The sequence below is a fragment of the Salvia splendens genome, chromosome 19 (genome assembly GCF_004379255.2).
Source record: "Salvia splendens isolate huo1 chromosome 19, SspV2, whole genome shotgun sequence".
In the NCBI taxonomy this organism is placed as follows: domain Eukaryota; kingdom Viridiplantae; phylum Streptophyta; class Magnoliopsida; order Lamiales; family Lamiaceae; genus Salvia; species Salvia splendens.
The window spans coordinates 20,681,125-20,705,116 of record NC_056050.1 but is presented as its reverse complement, the minus strand read 5'-3'; the positions used below and the strand labels follow the sequence as shown (position 1 = coordinate 20,705,116).

The following is a 23,992-nucleotide window of genomic DNA, read 5'->3' as shown; positions in this document are numbered from 1 at the left end:
ATGACATCATCTTCAAGTTCTCGCCGAAGACTCTTATGTGGTCCTGAGGACCCTTCCGTATTATATCTTCAGAGACAACACGTCTCTAATAACATATGGGCAGGAGTGCCATCAGAAGACGTACGCTACAGAAGATACGAAGGAATCATTTGGGATGTTCTCATACATCCTCGTGTTTTGGCAGTAATAGACGAGATGGGGTTCGGCGGGATATTAAGGTGTGGTCAACCAAAAGACCTTGATCACCATCTTATCACCGCATTGATTGAACGATAGAGGCCAAAGACTCACACGTTTCACTTTCCAATCAGTGAAGCGACAGTGACATTAGAAGACGTGGAGGTCTTATGGGGCCTCAAAGTTGACGGTGATGCTCTGACGGGTTACATCCCCACTAAGGATGTCAACTATTGGAAGCAAATTTCTCTGGATTATCTGGGCTTTATTCCAGATGCAGTTGATTTGAAAGAAATGGTTTGGAAGCAGACAAGCTTATCAAATCAACTGAGGATTGAGTTGAGTGATGAACACGACCAGTACATATATGTTCAACGTGCTCGTGTTTATTGTCTGCTGTTACTTGGTGGTCTGATGATCCCGAACGCCTCCGGAAATAAAATTCCATTCTTCTATCTCCAATTTTTCATGGATGTACAACGATGTGCTAGCTATAGCTGGGCTGGTGCGACTCTTGCCTGCTTGTACCACAATCTATGTAAAGATGCACTTGCTAAGAGGACCGATGTCGGGGGAGCTCTTACTTTGTTACAACTGTGGGCTTGGGAAAGAATCCCAAATATTAGACCGCGGATGCTAAATCCCGTGCCTATAGACTACGTACCATGTGCAGTCGCGTAAGTTGTTCACTAATTACTTTTTTAAGCATAATTTTTATTAGTAGACGTGTTATTCGCTCATAATTTATTTTTTTTAGATAGACTGGTCCGGCCTCATATGTAAAAGCACCCGGGCATTGCATTGAAAATTTCAAAGATCAGTTTTCCAGAATGCACGCCAACCAAGTAATTTACGTAACCTAATTGTTTTTTTTGTTGTTTTGATTGAATTTGTTTTGACTAAATTTATTTCATGTGTAGTTTATTTGGATGCCTTAGTCATGCGAAACCTGCCGGATGTTAGTGTTGACGGTCGTCCTATATGGACGTCGATCACCACCCTTATCTGCTGGAATCTGGTTGAGCCACACTTGCCACAACGAGTGTTGCGAAAATTTGGGATTGTCCAACCGTATATCCCGCTTGTCAACCGGTTCCACGGAACTGATTTTATGAAACAGGATCGTCAAGGCAAATCTGACCGAAATTGGGTAGAGTACCACGCCAATCATATACAGGATTGGGACAATAGGCACAACATGGTGTGGACTGATGTGGAGTACTCAACTGAGCCTATTGCAACTGACGAGTATATGGATTGGTTTCGCTGGATAACTATGGTCTACTTAACAAAACTTGGCGTGCATGCTCAGGAGGGCTTCCACGAAACATCATCCTCTCATAGCTACGCGGTAAATTGAAACAACTATTACTTATTTAAATTCATATAATGAAATGTAATTATATTTGAAAATTGTATGTGGAGACGCTTCACAAAATACGCCACTTTCTAAGTGGCCAAGACATGACTGGACGGCAGGATTTGTTCACCATTTCGAGGATGGTTGAAGATGGACTGCAGATATCTGGGGAAGTTGAGATGATGGACTACCGTCCTTCCCAGCACTCTGAGCTGGACCTTGACATGCCTGTGAGGCAAAAAGGGAAGCGGCGTAGAAAGAAGAAAACTGGTGGAGAGTCGTCATCTGCAAGGGTGGATGCTCATTTGGTAGATGATTCCGATGACGATTTTATGCCTCCACCTCCACCAAGATCTGCAGTTCGAGGTCGTCATTCTGTCAGTCACACTGGTGGTATAGGTGAAGATATCGGTCTCAGTGATGTCCACCAATCTCCACCTTGGTCTTCTGTGCGAGATGACTTTTTTGGGGTTGATTTAGAGAATGTCGTTGTTCAAGATACTCCTCCGTCTAGACTCCCCACCTCTAGAATTGGGAAGGGAATCTGTGGCCTATTTATGCGGAAAAGACGAGACGATTGAAATCCGTGTTTATGAACCTTGTGTTTGTGAACCTTATTTGTTTATTGAGTTGAACTTCGTGTTGTGAACCTTGCAATCATTATATTTGATAAATTTAACGCCTTTCTGTTCTCGAGTAAATTTTTAATGTTCGAATGATTGCAATATTTTGAATACACATTGGGTAGACAGACTCGGTTGGAATGCAACCATTATGTAATGTCTCGCCTTTTTGGTTGGCGTGTTTAGTAAAAACGCCATTCGAGATGGCTTTTTATAGAAAGACGCCAATGGGAATGGCATCTTACACTATGATGTTTCAACTGAGTTTCATCCCGAAAAATGCAACACATTCTATAATGTCTCGCCTTTCTGGTTGTCGTGTTTAGTAAAAACGCCATTGGATATGGCGTTTTATTGAAAGACGCCAACGGGAATGGCGTCTTACACTATGATGTTTCAACTGAGTTTTATCCCCGAAAATGCAACCATTCTGTAATGTCTCACCTTTCTGGTTGGCGTGTTTAGTTAAAATGCCATTTTGAATGGCGTGTTTACGTAAAAACGCCACCGTGAATGGCGTTTCTATGCAGAAACATTTTCCAATTTTTCAATTTTCCTTTTTCCTTTTTCCTTTTTCCATGCCCTGCAATGCAGTAGATAACTTATTGAATAATACATGAATACACACAGTAATCAATACATAAGTCCACAGAAGTAACATATTGAATACTACAAAAGTCCAAATAAGTAACCAATACATAAGTCCAAGTAGTTATCAATACACAAGTGTAAACAATCAAGAAGTCGAGCAGTTGCGCCTGTCGTGACCAGGTTAACGACATTGTTTACAACGGCACCGAGCTCGTGGCTGGTCAGTTTCACGGACATCCATCTGATTAGGAATCCTAGTTATACGGTATCGACCGCGACTTCGAGGCATTAACTGAGTTCGTGAACACTGCAACGTCCATTCAGGTACGTCCCAATAATCTGGGTGTCTGAGTGGATTGAACACCCCAGAATATTAGTGTACCCAAACACTTGTGTGGTATACGGGATTAACAAGCGACATCATGTTATCGTTTCTAAACCGCACAACTGCCGCTGCATGTGAACACGGAAGTCTCCACATCTTCCACTTTTGACATTTGCAGTTCGACTCCAAGTACAACACCTTCCACTTGTTATCACCCTTTCCCCCAATTCGACGTCTTGTTCGAACCACATAAATCCCTTGAATTGAGCTTGATGCTCTCACATTATGTAACCGACCTTCTGCATCATTTTTGCACACCTTTTCATGCGCCCACGGGGTAAGTTGTGTCACACACTGTCTTGATGCAATTGCCCGCTCATTGAACCATTCTATTATCCTCCAGAATGTCATATCAATGCAAGCTTTGATTGGGAGTTCTCTTGCGCCTCTCAACACATTGTTGTAAGATTCCACCATGTTAGTAGTCATTTCACCCCATCTCTTGTGTTTGTCGTACGCCAAATTCTATTTTTCTTTATCCACGGTATCAAGGTACTGCAAAGCCTCGTTGTTGACGTATCGAAGTAAATGACGTCTTGTCTTAAGCTTGCACTTTTTGGTAGCAATACCCATTTTCCAAACTAATCTTTTAACCATGATACCTTTGTGATTCTGCAGAACATTCTTTCTAATATGTACCAAGCAAAACCTGTGATGACCTTTTGGTTCTTCTTTCCATATGAGAGAATTCATTGCATCTATGATTCCCACATGCCTATCAGATATTACACATATTTCATGCTTTGCTACATGAAGTCTTATGCGTTCCTTAAACCAATTCCAACTTTCTTTGGTTTCCTCATCAACAATGGCATATGCAACAGGCAAACATTTCTTATTAGCATCAAATCTAACGGCAATAAGAATTTTACCTCGACATTGTCCACGTAGATGAGTTCCATCAACTGTTAAAACTAGTTTGCATAGTTGGAAAGCCTCCACAGCTGGTCCAAAAGCCCAAAATACGTACTTGAATACCTTGTTCATACCGTGGCTTAATCTGTCATCCTGCAACCATTCAACAATTGTACCAGGATTTTGTCTTTGCATTTTATTCAAATAAGCCGGTAAAACTTTGAATGACCACTCCCATCCACCATATACAAGCTCAATAGCTGTCCTCCGAGCATATCATGCTTTCTTATAACTAAGTTTCACATGAAAACGATTTTCAATATCCGCTACAATAGCTTTTACCTTGTAGGTAGGATCATTTTTTATCTAAGGTCGAACACTCAATGATATCATGGACGATGAAAGATTAGCGTGTCCATTATAATTACAATCCCCCATACAAGTATGAGCAGTGCTAAACACTCTAATTTGCCAGTATTCATCATGCTTTCTCAATGTTGCTCGACACTCCCACAGACATTTCGGTAATGACTTATCTTTCGGATTTCCTTGTGGCCACTTACAAACTGCATGACATCTCTTTCCTTTACTTTCAGCCACTGTATATTGTCGAATTTTTTCCAAATGCCAAAAAGTCACAGCTGTCTTCAATTCCAACTTCGTTCTAAATTTAGTATGCAAACCGACATTGCTAGGATCTTTTTCACTCCAATAATGCACACTCGGATTGACAGGCTAAAAGTTCTTTGGATCAAAACTATCATACGTACCTGGTAAGGTGCGAAAATAGTTCATTCCACGCTGTGGGAACTGTGGAACTACTCTTCCTCCAACTGCTGTTTCTCCAACCACTGTTTCTTCAGCTGCTGTTTTCCAACTGGAATGGATGGTCATGAATCAACAAATTGTTCATCATCAGACGGATCACCATCTGAGTCTGTACTAACACTGTTTACATCTTCAGAATCATAAGGTGATTGTGACTCAAGAAAATCGGCTTTATCAGGACCTATAATGTCATCAACCACATGACAATTGTCACTGTCCCCTAAACGCACGCCTCCAACATCAAAATCTTGTGTTGTAGCGAAACTTGGTTCTTGGGCTCTCGTAGACGTACCAATATCATAACTTATGACATGATGACTTATTTGTTGAGTAATTGCCGAATACTCAACAAATAACTCAATTTGACCTCCTGTAGCCATACTCTCACTGAACATTAATGGCATGCAAACTTCTTCTAGTAGAGTACCTATAAATGTGACTCCGGATCCAACACATATAGTACGTTTCCATATTATCTGAACTTTGTTTTCAAATATGCTTATCCTCATCCTTTCAAAAATTACTTCCACAAGCTTATCATAGGAAACACTTTCATCCAACATAATGATCATTTTGAAAAAGGAGGATCATATGAAATAACTGCTTCGTGGATTATCTTTCCACCCCAATATAAATTGACACACCACGTCATACTATCTGCAATAATGTAAAACACAAATAAATATGTATTATTTTTACATTTATCATTATGTAGAGTAAGCCAAAATTGGTCAAAAATTAGATATTAATTACATCAAATATATACTATCATAACAATCCATCAAATATTGATCAAAATTAGATATACTAGAATATATAATATCATAACAATCTATCAAAAATTTCTATTAATTACACTACAATATATATACTATCATAAAAATCCATCAAATATTGGTCAAAATTTAGATATACTAACCGAATAGGAAGACTAATGAGCCAAAATCAAAATCTCCACCCTCAAATCGCCGATTGTGTCGACCCGAGCAAGGGTTTCCTTAAGGTTTTTCGCCTTTGGGGAGAGTTTTCGCAATTGGGGAGGGAAAGTGATTAGGGTTCGCGTTTTTGGGAGAAATCCCGCTGGTAACTGGTTCAACGCTAAAACGCCCACCTGGATGGCGTTTTTAATATAAACACGCCAAAGGTGACAGCGTGTTTAACATAAACACACCCACGTGGATGGCGTTTTAATCAAGAAGAAAACGCCAACGTTGATGGCGTTTTTAACCAAACACGCCAACCTAGTTGGTGAGTTTAAATACACACCGTATTTTTTTAAATTCACAAATTAAACGTAAAACGCCAACCGTTTTGGCATTATTACTTAATGAAACGCCATCCCGGTTGGCATTTTTCCCATATACGAAACAATTAACAAAGTGGGTACATTTTTGTTATTGTAGTCGTATACTCCCCACGGATCCGATTTTCTCCCCAATTTTGGACATTTTGGGTTTTGGCTTTGTATCAACTATTATATTCTCACATTTTTTTCTTGTAAAAAGATTGAAATCTCGGCTTAGTAGTGTTGTGAAGGGCGGGCACGCAGCTAATAAGAAAAGGTTATTTGAACTGAAATGGTCATATGTTTAATTGAAGACCACAATTAGGTACACATTTGTTCGAAAAAAATAATGTTAAACCATGTTGATTGTAAGAAGTCATGAGATCATCTTAATTTATAAATTTTTGTAATGTTGATTGTATGATGTCATGAGACTATGTTCATGATGTTGAGCAGCGACTAGGAGAGATATTCAGTTTATTCTAGTATTAATAATAGTATAATTCCTCGATTGTATTCATAGAGAGGAAGCTTATACAAACATAATCCTTAAATGTATATAATTAGTTTAGAATTTAGTATGATTACATGAGTTAAGACCTACCTGAAACATGTTAGGAATAATTCTTGGTTCCCTAGATTTTCCAGCTTTGCCTTCTTATTTAAATTAAATCTCTTCTTGCTTTAGTTTTAATCAGATCAAACTAACTAACATGATAGTTTCATATGGGTTCGACAAATATAATTAACATGATAGTTTCATATGGGTGTATATTATGTGTGTTGGGAACAGTGGCGGATCCAGGAATCAAAAATCGTGGGGTCGAACCGGTCAAGATTATAAATATATTTTAATAAATATCTCTAAATAAAAATACGTAAAAATATAAATACCGCAATCTTATGCTATGTGAGATAGTTGGCTTCTTCGAGTATCCATTTTCTGAAAACGACTCAAAATCCTTTCATTGGGGTCCAGTTGCAAACACCTCCTTCTCGCTATATACCGTCAAACTGTCGTTCAACCAGTCATCTCCCATCCTATTTCTCAGCTCCGACTTCACAAATTTCATTGCAGAAAACACTCTTTCAACGGATGCTGTAGCTACTGGTAAAAGTAAGACCAATTTTATCAATCGATAAACCAATTGAAAAATCTTATCTTTCATCGTTTCAACCATCTTCTTTGAAAGAGTTCCCAAATCTTCAACATCTGAAAAACGTGTATCTCTTCTTACATCACTCACGAAACTTTGAAGTTGTTTAGTTAACAAGTTAAGCTCCATGGATGAAAAGTTTTCCGGATAAAGGGTGGCAAGATGAACAAGTTTATCGACATTGAAATTGGAGAAATGATTTCTTGGATCAAGACATGCCATACACTCGAGTAGGTCTGTGCTGGACTCAGAAAAACGATTCCTCATTTCTTGGCTAATTAAATCAACAACCTGATTGTGAAAAAAAATTATGTTATGAGTTAATATCAAAGTTTAAATAAACAAGAATATTAGTTATCAAAAATACCTGATAAAAAATTTCAACACGATAATAATGATAGTTTGTAATACTTTGTCCATCATTCTTCATACGAATTCTTCTTGGAACAATTTTATCCATGTTAGGAACATCAATTTCATTTGCCCGGCAAAATGCTTCCACTTCTTGCAAGAAATCATCCCATCCAGATTCTCGAAATGCTTGCAAGTCCTCTTTCACAGTCACTATCAAATTTATTGCATTCAAAATATTTTGATCTCTGTATTGCAACGCACAAGATAGTGGATCAATCATACCCAACAAATGTTTCATCAACATCATGAGAAACACAAAATCAAAGCTTTCCATCTTTTGAAGCAACCCTTTAGATTTGCCACTTGTTTCTTGATCAACCCCATCTTCGAATACAGTTTCAAGTACTATGACTATCGAGGGCCACATAGATGCAAGACGAGTTAAAGTAAGATAATGAGATCCCCATCGAGTGTCACCCGGTCTAAGCAAAGAAGTTTCTTGATTTAGACCTTTACCTGAAGTGATTTCCCCTTTCTCAATCCTTTCAACCATTCTTTCATATTCAATTTGTCGGAGTTTATCTGCCCTTTTGCAAGAAGATCCACATACTGTAACAATCGGGCTAACATATCCGAAAAAATCAGAAACATGTCGATTTGCCTTACATACCGCCACACATACCAATTGAAGCTGATGGGCAAAACAATGGACATACCATGCCGATGGATTTTCTTTTAAAATAAGTGCTTTAAGTCCATTAAATTCACCCCTCATATTTGAAGCCCCATCATATCCCTGACCCCTCAATCTTGACAAAGATAATTCCATCTTAGAAAATACAAAATCAATTGCCATTTTCAAGCATCTTGATGAAGTCTCTTTAACATGAACTAAGGCTACAATCTTTCTATTATCTCTCCAATAGCCATTTGCTCCTTCACCGAGCAATCTCGAGACTCATCAACCATTATGGAAAATAATCCATCACCAAGTTCCTTCATTATTTCAAGTGTAGTTTCAAATGCACACGCATTAACGATATCTTTTTGAACTGATGGAGCAATCATTTGATTATTTCCGGGAGCATTCTTCAATACAACTTGACCAACTTCATCATTCCTTAAACTATACCAATATAATAACTCCAGAAAGTTGCCCCTATTTAAAGAAGTTGATGTCTCATCATGTCCTCTAAAAGCCAAACCTTGATTCAAAAGGAATCGAATAACATCAAGAGTTGCAGTCAAACGAATCCTATATTCCTTCTCTTGTTTTGAACCAACTCTACTAACGATATAAGGCACACTCTGCTTTTGATTTACAAAATTTTCATATTCAATTCTAGCTTTGTGGTGTGCACTACCCGTTGATCCAACATGAGCTCTAAATCTTTCATTAGCCTTCTTCCAATTAGAGAAACCACCACTAACAAATGCTTCATCTCCTGGAGCTAAATAACCACGCTTGAAAAGAAAACACCAAAAACAATACGCAGCATCTGTTGTTGTACTATATTCAAGCCAAATATAATCTTTATACCAAACATCCCTAAAACCTCTCTTATCTTTCCCATATGTTTTTTTGGAAAGTCATGGCCTTTTGGTTGGCAAGGACCTTTGGCAACATATTCTCTACGAATTCGATCACGAATATTCACATCAAAACTATCTATAGGGTCTCGTAATCCGGGGTCGGCTTTGATTTTCTCTTTATCAATTTCAATCTCGTCCGGATTATTTTCAACTACCACATGATTTTCCAATTGTTGTGGTTCTTGCTCAACATTAGCACTTGAAGAACCGATAGAAACTCGAGGTCTTTTCTTTAGAAATTTATCCATTAACCTAAAAACAATGTAACACAAATTTAAAATTTATATTTAATCAATTATCATATACTATGAAACTTTCTAATCTAATCTCGGACAAGGTAAACAAAATCAATGAATATTCAAAAGCAATTAAGCAAAGTTGCAAAAATAATTGCTATATCTACTTAAATTAGAGAATATAATAATTATTGATCAATTTTATAGCACTGTAATGTGAATTGTAAAAACAGAAAAAAAAAACAAAAACAAATAATAGTACCAACTTAAACTTGAATGATGATTTTAAATACCTCAATAAGTGATAAGATACAAGAAACTCTCACAAAATAATTGTTGATGCCAATTTTGGGTAGAGAATGAAAGGGTTTTCTTTTCCTGTTATAAATTCGCCCAAGTCTGTGCAAGTTAACAGCTTTTGCATTCTCTATATTTAAATAGGTTAAAATTATTGGAAGTTGGGCTTATTTAATTATGGTATCAATTAATACAAGGTAAGCCCATTTGTAAAGCCCAAGTACTAAAATATTGGAAATTGTGTCTTCTTCTTCAGCCAGAGGCGGCGACGTTTGCTGCCATTGCTGCCTGGGCCAGAACTTCGGCGGCGTGGGGTCGGCGGCTGAGGGAGGGCATTATCCGGCGATTCTCCGGGGACAGCGGTGGGGTCGGCCGACCCCCCCCCCGACCCCACCTAGATCCGCCGATGGTTGGGAAGAAACCAAACTACTTTAATCTTGGCAATGAAACGAGACAGCAATTGAAAATCGTTTCAAAACTATAGGGAAAAACCATGAGACTTGATAGTTTATAGTGTAAAAGGCTTCAATATAACAAGATTTGCTATAAGATCAAATATTGAGTATAAGCCTCATGAATAGCATGATAACATAATCTTAAGCAAAATATAACTAAGAGGAGAAAATCTCCAAAACAAGGGCTGACTTCGTTAAAGCAAATCCGACCTTAAGGTTCACCAACATCAATAATATGGTCTCCCCGACCTCCCTCGGCTCCAAAGCACTTTTTCCTTCTCATGACCTCGGTTGTGAACACGACAATGCGTTGCACTATCTGTGCTGTCCGAAAAATATCTTCTACTTCTGCCCTCCACTGCTTGTAGAGCTCCTCCACAACCACTGTCAATATAATTGCTCCTATCCCGGCAAAAGGCTCCTAAGGAGCTCATCAATTTTGGTTGGTCGGACCAAAACCGGAGTTAGAACTCCACAACCATAGAGCACTACATAGATGATCCACCTTGTAATTTGAAGTTTTCTCCTAGAGGAAGTCGGACCTTTGACTAACTTTGTTGCTCTTATTTCAGCTTCAACTAGATTAGGATATACCAAAGACACTATTAATAAATTTTTTGCAAGGATGGCGACGTCGTTGCAACCTTGCCACATGTCCTTATACGTGCCGTGACGATTCCCAATCACAGTTGCCAGCATCCGACTGGAGATCAAATGCAATCCTCGATTTAGCATGTCCAGCACTGGCGCCAGAACATTTCTGCGCGGCCACCTTACCCTTTCATCCGGGGTTCGTCGTCCAATCTGGATGAAGTTATCGAGGGCTTCCTCCAGATTTGCGGTACTCATCGTCATCATACTCATCTATCAAAAGAATCAAATAAATGTTAAAAACGCATGATTCATGCAAACACTGTTGGAATATATAAGATATATGTTGGAGGAGTAATTTAGTTTGGAGGAAGTTGAGAGGAGAATGAGTGGAATATATGGGAAATGATTTTGGAGTGCTGATGTGGGGAAAGTAAGACACACTCTTTATTTCTCAAACTTCTCAAGTTCTCAACTTGTACAAAATGTTACAACTCTCTCCTATTTATAGGCATTCACTTCATATTCTAGAATTCTCTACTAGATTCTTTAATATTTTATATCTAGATTTTTCTCCATAAAAATCTAGATATTTTCCTAACATTCTAGGAATATCTAAATATTTTAATACCTACTAATTCTAGAGAATTCAACATAATATCTATAATATAGAGAATTCTCCTAAAATATCTAGATATTTATCACATCTAGATAATTCTACTAAAAATCAAGTTTAATTTTATTCCAACACCCCACTTATACTTGATTAGTCATTCCGAGCAACGTCCTGATCTTGATAAAGTCATCGTACTTGAGGGGCTTTGTGAAAATATCAGCAACTTGATCCTGCGATTTCACATACTCGACTTGAATCTCCTGATTTGCAACGCATTCTCTGATGTAGTGGTAGCGGGTGTCGATGTGTTTGCTTCGGTTGTGGAACACGAGATTTTTGGATAGCGCAATGGCTGACTTGTTATCCACACAAATAGTTGTTGGCTCTTTTTGTGGCCAGCCGAGCTCCGATAATAAACTCCTGAGCCAAATTGCATGACAAACACTAAAGGTGGCAGCCACATATTCGGCTTCGCAGGTTGATAATGTGACAATGGGCTACTTTTTAGACATCCAAGTGAAGGCAGTGTCTCCCATATAGAACACATATCCACTTGTACTCTTTCAGTCATCAGTGTCACCAGCCCAGTCACTATCATTGTAGCCAACAAGCCTGTAATCGTTAGTAGCTGAATATAATAGGCCATAGTCGATCGTAGCTTTGAGATATCGGAGTATTCTCTTAGCTGCCTTGAAGTGAGTAGTGGTTGGATTCTCCATGTAGCGACTTACGAGCCCTGTAGCGTACAATATATCCGGCCTTGTGCAAGTTAAGTATCGTAGGCTTCCAACCAAGCTCTTGTATAGTGTCAGATCCACCTTTTCCTCTTTATCATTCTTTGATAGCTTGACCTCGCATTCCACCGGTGTATTGATTGGTTTTCAATCCTCCATTTTGAACTTCTTCAGGATCTCCTTTGCATAGTGTTCTTGTGCGATGAATATTCCATCTTCTCGTTGCTTTACCTCCACTCCGAGGTAGTATGCCATCAGCCCGATGTCTGTCATCTCGAATTCTTCAGTCATGACATTCTTGAATTCTTTAAACATGCTTGGATTGTTTCCTGTGAAAATGAGATCATCCACATACATGCACACTATTAAGATATCATTTCCTTTACTTTCACATAGAGCGCATGCTCATGTGGGCATTTGGTGAAGCCGTTATCTTCAAGATATTTGTCGATCCTGGTATTCCACACTCTCGGTGCTTGCTTTAGCCCGTATATGGCTTTCTTCAACCTCAAAACTTTGTCTTCTTGGTCATTCACCACGTAGCCATCAGGCTGCTTGATGTAGACTTCTTTATCAAGAAATCCATTCAAGAAAGCCAACTTCACATCCATTTGATATATCTTCCATCTATTTTGGGCTGCAAGAGAGAGTATTAGTCTAATAGTTTTTAACCGAGCGACAGGAGCAAATACCTCGTCATAGTCAATTCCAGCTCTTTGGCTATATCCTTTGTCGACGAGTCTAGCTTTATATCTTTCAAGTTCACCGTTGGAATTCTTCTTGATTTTATACACCCACTTGACTCCAATGGCATTGTGTCCTTTTGTTAGTATCACCAGCTCCCACGTGTCATTCTTTTCTATGGCTTTGATCTCTTCATCCATCGCGACTCACCAATTTTCACTTGTCGTAGCTTCTTTAAAACTAACTGGTTCACAATCAGCAAATAGGCAAAATAAGGTGAGATCTTCTAACCTTTCAGTGTCGTCATACACTTCACCCAAGCTTCGCGTGTGTTGTGTAGCTCTTTCATTCCAGAAAGATGGTGGTGAGCCTCCAACTGATGTTGGAGATGTAGGTGGAGTTGTTTGTTCTTGTTGCACCTCTGTCACCTGCTCGATTGTTCCTTGATCTCCAAATGGAGGTATGAAGGTGGAGTCATTGTCCGTGCCGAAATCTCATGCTCCTTCTTCATCGAACTCTACGTCTCGGCTAATCATGGTTTTCTGCGAAATTGGATCGTATAACTTATAGCCTTTAGTGTTAGAGTCGTACCCGATAAAGATGAATGGCTTGCTTTGGTCGTCGGGTTTACTCCTCATCTGATCTGGTACATGTTCATAGGCTTTTGCTCCCGAATACTCTCAAGTGGGCGATTCCTGGTTTTCTCCCGCTCCAGGCTTCTTGAAGTGTCATTCCCCAGACACTTTTTGTTGGAGACCTGTTAGACAAGTACACGGCGCACGCCACTGCTTTTGCCCAAAGCTCTTTAGGTAAATTCTTCATCTTCAACATGCTTCGAGTCATCTCAACGATGGTCCTGTTCTTGCATTCAGCCACTCTATTCCGCGGGGGTGATCTCGGGACCGTTAGTAGCCGCCGAATTCCACTTTCTTTGCAAAATTATAGAAACTCCCTTGATGTGAATTCTCCACCTCGGTCGGTCCTCATTACTTTGATTTCTAGACCACTTTCTTTCTCGACGGCAGCCTTGAACTTCTTGAAAGCGTCAAATGCTTCTGATTTCTGCTTCAAGAAGTATACCCACGTTTTTCTTGAAAAATAATCAATGAAAAGTAGGAAATGATTATTTTTACTGAGGGAGCTTGGCTTGATTGGTCCACACACGTCTGCATGGATTAACTCCAATGGCTTCTAAGCTCTCGAACTAGAATCCTTTGGGAACGGCTTTCTGAAGTGCTTCCCAACTAAGCATCCTTCACAGAGTTGATCGGGGTGCTCGATGGGCGGTAATCCTCGTACTATTTCTTTATTTGCTAGCAATTTTAAGCTACCAAAATTCAAGTGCCCAAATCGAAGATGCCATAGCCAAGGCTTATCTTTATAACATGCTTGAAGACACTTCACCACATCATTTTGAACATTTAATAAAAACATTCTATCTTAGACATTGACACTTTGGCGATTAAATCATTTTTGCTATCTCTTATTGAAAGACTATAATCTTTCATATGAATATTATAACCTTTCTCTAAGAGTTGTCCAAGACTCAGTATATTATTTCTCATATTGGGCACGTAATATACGTTAGAAATGAAATCATGAGATCCATTCTTTAGACGAATTAGAATCTTGCCTTTTCCTATAACTGGAATTTTAGATTCATGACCAAAGGAGACATTGCAACTTAGAGCATCCCTAAGAGCATGGAAGTGTGCCCGGACCCACTTTTATTCATTTTTTACTCCCTGCTCTTCCCCAAGAGCACAACACCCACATCCATGCTCTTCCGCAAGGACATGCTCAAAGGTCTCACCATTCTATTATTCAATTTAAATAAAAATATTTCCATAATATTAAAATGCATTAAAAATACCCATAATACTATTACAAATTACAAAAAAAAACACATAATTAAAAAGCACATAATTAAAGTCCTAAAAATTAAAAATTACATAATTAAAATCCTACAAATTAAAAATTACATAATTAAAAATACCCCGTGGAAGACTAGTCCTCTGGCCCTATCCCCAATTTTTTCGGAGACCCCGTATCATTGCCAAATGCGAATTAAGTTGCTCGGGAGTCATCCGAGACCTATCGGCCAAATTAGGTTGAGCCAAAAGGGTCCACAACGAGTTGGTGGGGGGTTGAGGTGGCACAAAGGGAGCGGGAGCAGGAGCGGGGGCGGATGGAGTCTCGGCGCGACGGCAGTTGGCTAGCCACCTCATCGGAGCTGCCGTTGGGAACTGCTCATGCCGGTGTCGAGCTACCCAAGTTAGCTCCGGCAAGCTGGCTAGCCACCTCATCGGAGCCGCCGTCGGATAGGGATAACTACCTCGACCGTTTGCTGGAGGAGCTGGAGGAGATTAATAACCTCCCATATACTTCGGATTTCTACGCACCTGCTGCCAAGCGCCGAGGTGCTTGAATGGTTTGTAATGCATGGAATGGTAGGTCGACATGGTGGTCGTGATGATGTCGGCCTCGCTCATGCCGCTCCCCGCCGACCGCTGTTCCTGGAGGTAATACCCCTGGAACTTTTGGATTTCTTAGTTGGCTCTGAAGATGGCATTGCACACCATACTCTCGTTGCGCTCGATGGTTCCCTCTGGTCGGTTGGCATTGTACCGGCGAGAGACACGCCACCAAAACCTCTCCCCGGTTTGGTTCGTGCCGGTTTCCGGATCTTCGGATATTTCGAAATAGGATGTGAACATCTTATCCATCTCCGACGGAGTGTATGCGGTGCGGACGTGAACTTCACCGCCATGACTATGAGTAGAAACACTACGAGGACGAGGAGGAGGAGCACTGGGGTTGTCCTCCGGAGTTAGGGAGCCGCCGATCCCTCCCGATCCTTGTTCGGGTGTCCATCCGTATCGCCCATCGATGGCATCTTTCTCGTCTATCGGATAAGGCCGATAGCCACCCAGAATTTGAGAACCTTGGGTTTGAGTAGGGGCTGAGAATTCCATATCCAGAAGAGGGAATGGTGTTGGGTTGTACCATTCGTGGTTCCATCCGCGGGAGTCGGAGGAGTGATTGCTGGAGCCAGACATTTTTTTTGCAAGAGTGAAAAGATTGAGAATTGATGAGAGAATTTAGATGATAATTGTATAGTGTGGTGTGAAATTTTTTATGTGGAAATGAGGGTATTTATAGATGAAAAATGTGAATTTTGGGGAAAAAATGAAAAATAAAGTAAAAGTGGGGAGAAAACGGATATAATTTATTGGGAAGTGGGAAAATATTTTTTATTTAAAAACGATTTTTAAATTAAAATTAAAAAAACAGAAAAAGTCGTTGGCCAATAGGAGGCTGTCACATCGACCTGCTCAGCGGCACGGACGTGCTCTTATTATCGAGCAGTGCCGTGCCGTCGGCGCGAGCACAGTGGCGGACACGAGTGTGTCGCTTCATCAGCACGGACGCCGTCCGCCCCATCGAGCAGCGATGAGGATGCTCTTACTGATTCATCAAGCTCCACGAACATGCTCCTGTTTCCGCACATATGGTTGCTCCCTCATGTGTCAAGGTACCGCATATCATCTTTTCTTCCAGCTTATCCTTTATAAGCTAGAAGAACACATCCATTTTCTTCATTCATATTCTCCACGTAATTGGCATTCTCTTCAACTTTTGATTTTGTGTCTCTGCACTCGGAAGAATAGTGCCCATATCTATGACAATTATAACACTTTATTGAAGATTTATCGTACCTCGACTGTGGGTTGCTCCTTCCTCGTCCTATACTTGGGGACTCCTTTCTTTCTTCATTGTTTGCAAAATATCCCCGACCACGTCCACGAGCATATCCTCGACCACGACCACGATCTTGTCTTTGTCCGCGAACTCTTCCTTGTCGACCACCACCATTGCCTGAACTTTCTTCTTTCTCCTTTAGACTTACTTGCAACTTTAAAAGTTGCTCCACAATTTCTTGTTTCTTCTTTTGTTTCTCCTCATATGCTTGTAGAGAACCCAATAAGTGATCGATAGTCATTTCCTCCAAATCTTTTGTTTCTTCTATTGTAACTACTATGTGCTCAAAATTAGGGGTTAGAGAGCGCAATATTTTCTCCATGATTCTAACATCCTCCAATTTTTCACCATTTCTTCTCATTTGATTTGATACCGCCAAGACTCTTGAAAAATAATTCGAAATTGATTCAGACTCTTTCATATGTAAAGACTCAAATTCTCATCTTAAAGTTTGGAGACGTACCTTCTTTACTCGCTCCGTACCAAAACACGAGATTTGGAGCTTCTTCCACACTTCTTTGGCAGTGCTTGTACTTGAGATCTTCTCGAAATCGTCGTCCCCTAGAGCTTGGTAGATGAGATAGAGAGCTTTCCTGTCTCTCTTTCTCGCATCTCACAATCTATCCCTTTGTTGTTGGGATAGATCGGTCTCGTCCTGCGGCTCCTCGTAGCCACTCTCCACGATCTCCCAAACGTCTTGGACTCCCAATAACGCTTTCATCTTGATACTCCAATTATCGAAACTGCTCTTATTGAGCATGGGGACTTGGAACAACGACAAGTTAGCCATACTATAGGTATGAACTAATGGATCTGGTACCACTTTGTTGGAATATATAAGATAAATGTTGGAGGAGTAATTTAGTTTGGAGGAAGTATTTGAGAGGAGAATGAATGGAATATATGCGAAATGATTTTGGAGTGGTAATGTGGGGAAAGTAAGACACGCTCTTTATTTTTCAAACTTCTCAAGTTCTCAACTTATACAAAATGTTACAAACTCAATCCTATTTACAGGCATTCACTTCATATTATGTTACATCATTGATGTTGTATTCATGTGAAAAAACAAATAATAATATACTTCTAGAATAATATCTGGCGCTCATCGTTAATATCATACTCATGATTTGGTGAAACTGTATCGTTCCAAAAATCCATCAAAAATTGTTTTGATATTGAATTTAGGCTAAGTCACTTTTTAAGAATATAGAAGAAGTGACTCTTTCCCTATCAATACTTGAACAATTTAAATGAATATATTATACAGTATTTGTTAAAAAAATAATCTTATTTAATGACCAATAAATAGGTATAGAAAAGAAAAGTAGAAATTGGATAATACTCCCTCCGTCCCATGTTACTCGCACTTTTCATTTTAAGCCGTAAATTTGGGATTGATTTTTTTTAATTAAATTAGAATTTTAAGTGTAATAAAACATCATTTAATAAATGAGGATTAAACTTAATCTAACATATTAATTAAATACATTAATTCTAACTTAAATTAGAAATAGTGTAAGTAGTTTGGGACGAGCCGAAATGAAATAGTGCAAGTGACATGAGACGGAGGGAGTATATGATATTGTAAAAACTAGTATAAAATAATAATGTGACCAAAAATAAGATTATTTTTCATATACAAATGAATTTAAATATTGAGCTTGGGTGATGGAATATATATTGGGCTCGTAATGTTCATAGAATTTGACGAATAGGGCCAACAAAGAAATCAATCTTGAACATTGGTAATAAACGACGTCGTATGTTGCTATGCCAAGGACCCACACCCAATTTTAAACATTTTCTATACGCACACTTCAGTCCAGACAAGTAATAGTACGATTCTTTTGATCTGCACACCGCCACCCGGTAACCATTCTTCTTCTTCTTCTTCTTACCTCTAATTCTCGAGATAATCTAACGTGTTTCTGCAATTCAACGAGAGTATTGTTTAAAACTTTTCTCTTTTTATTTTTTCTGGCTTCGGAATTTCGTGTAATGTGATGCAGTGTGGAGTTGTACATATTTGTGTGTTTTAGTTAGGGTTTTAGTGTGTATGTGCATCTTTCTCCCTTTCCCCCCTTTCATTTACTACTATTTTCTTCATTTTCCTGGCTGTTGAAGTATGTAAACTGTGTTTTATTCATTTTCAGTTATATGTGTATCTTTCTCCCTTTCCCCCTTTCATTTACTACTATTTGAGAGAGAAGACAACTTAAAGAAGATAGAGTATTCATTAGTATTTCATTACTTAGATGAGAAGAATATTTTACAATGCTATAAATAGAAGAATACTTATACCTATTCAATTGAGCTAACTTTCTAACTGTTACTCTTTCCTTATTACATTTTGGTGGGTGATAATCGTCTGCTTTTCTATCATCTCGCGTCTCCTATGTACCGCTTTATCGAGCTGTGGAAAAAGTTGTAATTGTTTTGACAATTTCATGGATATCGATTGCATTGTCTTTGTTGTAGATTTTGGCTCGGATTAAGTCCGAAAAATGGCAGACGTAGAAACTGTTGTTGGTGAAGAAGTTACATGTGCATCCTTATTGGAGAGCTTGCAGGTTTCCCCTGTCTTGTCCTTCTCTTTGACGAACAGAACTGAACTAATCCTTGCTTCAATGCAGGAAATCTGGGATGAAGTAGGCGAGACCAACGAGGAACGGGACAAAGTACTCCTTCGATTGGACCGAGATTGCTTGGATGTATACAAGAGAGAATTTGACCAGGCTGTGAAATCTAGGGCTCACCTTCTTCACACTTTGGCAGATGCTAAGGACAAACTCACCAATCTCCTATCACTCCTCGGAGAGAAAACCTGCGTTGGGATCGTAAGCAGTTCTTTCGATGCATCATGTTATGTCTTGTGTTGTAGTGAATGAGTTTGGGTGTGCTTTTGATTGTTTCTTACTAGATTGTTCTTCCTCAGCCTGAGATTACATCGGGAACGATCAAAGAACAGCTTGAAGCTATAGCTCCGGCTTTGGAAAGACTTTCGAAGCTCAGGGATGACACGATAAAAGAATTCTACCATGTTCGAGTGGAGGAAGATCCACCCCCTTCGCCTCAAGGAAAGGGCGTTTCTAACACTCCGTGTGAAGGCAAGAAGAACTATTCGCTGGAGGAGACGAAATTATTGGCACGCATCTATGCCAACATCTTTGAAGACCCGTTGGTTGGAAGCATGCCAAAGAGCCAGGTTTCATGGGGAAAGATCGCGGAAAATTACAACGGTATGAAGCCAGAATGGGCACTAGAGCGAGATGGCAGCGGTCTCCGCCGTCACTGGGGCAGGGTGCAGGAAGACCTCTCTAAATTCACGGACCACGTCACCAATTTGCACAAGGCACGGCCGAGTGGCACAAGCTGGGATGATGTTCGAAAGGGGGCTTTAAGGGCTTTTTATAAAGAGACGAAAAAGCAATTCAAGTACGAGGACGTGTGGAAAATCGTTCAGAGAGACCTCAAGTTATTCGGAGATGCTTCATCTGATTCAAAAAGAAAGAAGCTCTCTACCTCCGGCAGATGCTCAACAAGCGGGAACGCTTGTACTGATCCCATCGATTTGGATTCGAGGAGGACAAGGGAGAGTTTGCACGTAGAGTTGGCACCGTGTGGGAGTCGTCCCATGAGTCACAGAGCGGCAAAGAGGAAGACGAATGAAAAGGCGAGCAGTGCTGAGGAGAAGTTTCTTGTCTTGTCCGAAAAAATGGGTTCGGTCGGAGAAGCAATTATGATCAAGTCGTATTTAAAAGCACTTGAAAAAGACACATCGAGGATGAGCGATACCAAAAGGCTACAACATGAAGCTGCAGTCAAGTTACTTGCGTGCAAACTTGGATTGGTGTAAATTTTTATTTTGAATGAAGTAATTTTAGGACTTTAAATTATATTATTTCCTGCATTTAAATTATGATGTTTTGTTATTTAAATTATGTTATTTCCTGCATTTAAATTATGATGTTTTGTTATTTAAATCTGTTAGGAAGTCTTGTATTCATCTAATGAGCGCAGCGGAAATTGCAGACAAGAATAACAGATCTAGATTCATAATTATATTGTTAGTTGAGCACGTAATACACAACGGAACTAAATCTTACTTGCTGTGTTGTTTTCTTCTATGATTGTATCCTGCAAGTTGAATCCACTACTATCGAGGTCCACGTGTATTCTGATCCGATGCAGGAACGATCCCTCGGTACAATTGCTCCGTAGAAGAAAGCTAGGAGATCTATCTACAAAGCTTTACGTATTTTCTCTCTAATGTTACGCTATTTCTCTTCTCCCACAATGGAGAATAAATAACCATTATATAGATGGTGAGTCACTAGGGTTCCATGATTGTTGGGCTTATGGACTATTATAATTGTAGCCCAGATATAATTATTTAATCAATATTTGGACTAGCATTAGATATAATACGCAGTTCCAACTTTGTACCCTTGAGCGGATCAAAATACACATATAGTGTGACCCTTTAGGCCCTCGTTATCGACGACAATCTAATCGAAGTCTGCACAAAACTACTAGACTGCGTTGGCAGCGTAGCTTGATATATGAAGGACGTTTACGTGAATTCGGTAAACAAGCATTTACATAAAGTTTATAGTAATATCCTTTCATTCACGAACCACCCGATTGAGCCTAAGATTTGTCATGTGTCATCAAAATAGCTCAATCACTTTATCTCATCTTTATTAAATGACTCATTCGATCATATTCAATTACTTTAATTGAATATATCTTTGCATTGACCAATGAATTAATGGTCAAGTAATATAGAGAATTTGAGTGTTCTCTCAAAATTCTAATCGAGGAATGAATCTCATTCTTGGTTCAACTACCATTTCCATTTATCTTATGATATACCCAACACAAGTCCGTGTCTCAATCCTCCTTTAGGAGGCAAAGCGTTGGACAAGATCAAAGAACACCACTCAACAAACAAAATGTGTAATGACCTCAGATCCAAGGACTATTACAGACTTCATGTACTAATAAACTGTAGACACTTAACAAAACAGTTTAATAGTAGGGTATACCAATATTCTCCAAAGTATACCATGTCCATCACAAGTATCTAATATCTCACAGTTGTGAGAACAACTACATTCTTGAAGAATGTGATGCAAACCTCATGCTAACCTATAACATATCATCAATATCCCATTCTTGATGATCATTGGTTAGGGCTATTTTAGAATTATACTATATCATTAATGTCTCACACCATTAAAGACAATCATAATTCAAGGGAACAAATATTTAGAATAAATACAAACATTTTAAATAATTATTCCAATAAGTGCACAAAACCGATAGGAAATAAAATTTTCATATAATGTGATCAAGTAATATTGTCTCAACACAAAATGTTTCTAAGACATATAAAACTGTAACTCCCACTGATTCAAAGTCATCTACCAACATGCTTAACACCTAAGCTCTCAAAGTGCTTGTTGTGTTTTGCTATACATAATGGTTTGGTGAAAGGATCAGCCAAATTATCATCAGTGGGTACTCTTTCTAATTTTATGTCGCATCTTTCAATAATTTCTCTGATCAGATGATATCTTCTGGGAACATGCTTGTTCCTGTTCATAGCTCTGGGTTCTTTTGCTTGCGCAACAGCACCAGTGTTGTCACAATACAAAAGTATTGCACTATTGGCACTCAGAATGACACCCATTTTTTTTAACGAACTCTAACAAAGCAACAACTTCTTTGGCAGCTTCAGATGCAGCAATATACTCGGCTTCGGTGGTGGAATCGACAGTTGTACCTTGTTTGGAACTATTCCAACTCACTGCTCCACCATTGAGGATAAAAACATATCCAGACTGAGACTTATAATCGTCATGGTCTGTTTGGAAACTAGCATCAGTATACCCAGTAACTGATAACTCTGGTTGTCCACCATAGACTAAGAAATATTCTTTAGTCCTTCTAAGGTACTTAAGAATAGTCTTAACAATTTTCCAATGTTCCTCACCGGGATTTTGCTGAAATCTGCCTGTCATGCTAAGCGCATAGGCCACATCTGGCCTAGTGGATATCATGGCATACATAATAGATCCTATGGCCGAAGCGTATGTGATAAGTCGTATTCTAGGCCTAGGTTACGGGTCAGTATGATGTGCATAATTGAATTATATCTGCAAAACTAGTTGCTTAAGCGTGCAGGGTAAGCGTTCTAGCCAGTAGGCAGAGTTTCAGACACTTCAAGTGAAAAGGGCGTCAGGACGATTACGTACTGACCAGTATACATGCAAAAATGGCTCGAGATGGAGAAGGAAGATAGCTGGGACTGCTCAATCACAATTAAGGGCAAAGAAGTCATTTCACCGCAAGGTCTTACCCTAAAAATCAAGGGTAAGCCTCCCTATAAAAGGAAGCCACTTGGAGAGAAAGAGGGAGAACATCGTTCATCATCATCATCACTTTTAGGAGAGTTCTCTCGGAGTTTAGTCTTTCAGCCCAGTCCAGAATCTCGTTCCTCGCCACTGCCATGGTCACTTGAAGATCTAGATGTTCCCGGAGTTCCAAATCGTCCGTTCCAGCCAGCAAGACCGTAGCTTAGAGATTTCATCGCCCGGAGTGGCAAAACACTTTTATTCGCTTTCGTAGTTTAATTTACTTGCTTTCCTTACGTTGGATCTTTGCTTGCTTTTGGATATTTTCTGCTTTTGAAGTACTTGTTGAAGATCCGAACGTGTTAATGCTAAGAAGTTGATTTCCGTTCAGTTATGGTGTTGATTTCTTTTCCTTCCTATTCCGCCTAGTTAGCTTAGATCTAAGGTTCCTTGGTGTTTTAACTGCTGAATCTTTTCTTTCCTTGTTTCCGTCGCAATTTCCTTAGTTAAACGTGGAACTGTTCGATCGTGAGTGAATCGCTGCATGTGAAGTTTAGTTTGAGTGCGTTTCGTTTCCTGTTGACCAGTATGCGGAGTTGCAGTTTCTGTGTTTTGATTTCAGATTTGGTGTTCTTATTTGTGGATTTGTGTTCGCGAATTGATAAACTGTGTTTCCGTGTTGAATCTGGAATTATTTTCTGATTTTAGTTTGTGTTGTTGAAGAAGATGATGTCCAAGTCTAATGTTGGGGACCACTTTGCTTTTTAGATGCTTTTTGCTTTTTGTCCTTTACTTTTAGTTATAACCTGCAGATCTGTCAGCCTAGTCACCATGACTACCACTACCCTCTGAATATTCTGTCTAGCCCAAAATAGAATCCCGTACCTCCCAAATATTTTCTGTTACAAAAATGTCTCCCCATTTCCACGTACACAGCTGCACCTCTACACTACTTTCCCCATTCTAGTCAGTAGGAAATTACCTTTAAGTTCTTGCCTAGGTAGAGACTCAACCCGAGCGTGGTAGCTAACCAAACCATCCAGAATA

General features: G+C 39.4%; 1 protein-coding gene across 2 annotated transcripts; it reads left to right on the top strand.

Annotated features, from left to right (window-relative positions):
* The first annotated feature begins 18,410 nt into the window (after positions 1-18,410).
* On the top strand, positions 18,411-20,505 carry LOC121780469. Of its 2 annotated transcripts, none has more exons than XM_042178107.1 (4): positions 18,411-18,455; positions 19,065-19,156; positions 19,220-19,423; positions 19,522-20,505. In XM_042178107.1, exons 2-4 carry the CDS (start codon positions 19,091-19,093, stop codon positions 20,440-20,442), a joined length of 1,191 nt encoding a protein of 396 aa, XP_042034041.1. In that variant the 5' UTR covers positions 18,411-18,455; positions 19,065-19,090; the 3' UTR covers positions 20,443-20,505. The 2 variants fall into 2 exon arrangements, with proteins under 2 accessions (XP_042034041.1, XP_042034040.1); XM_042178106.1 differs by having other exon boundaries at positions 19,507-20,505.
* The last annotated feature ends 3,487 nt before the right edge of the window (positions 20,506-23,992 follow it).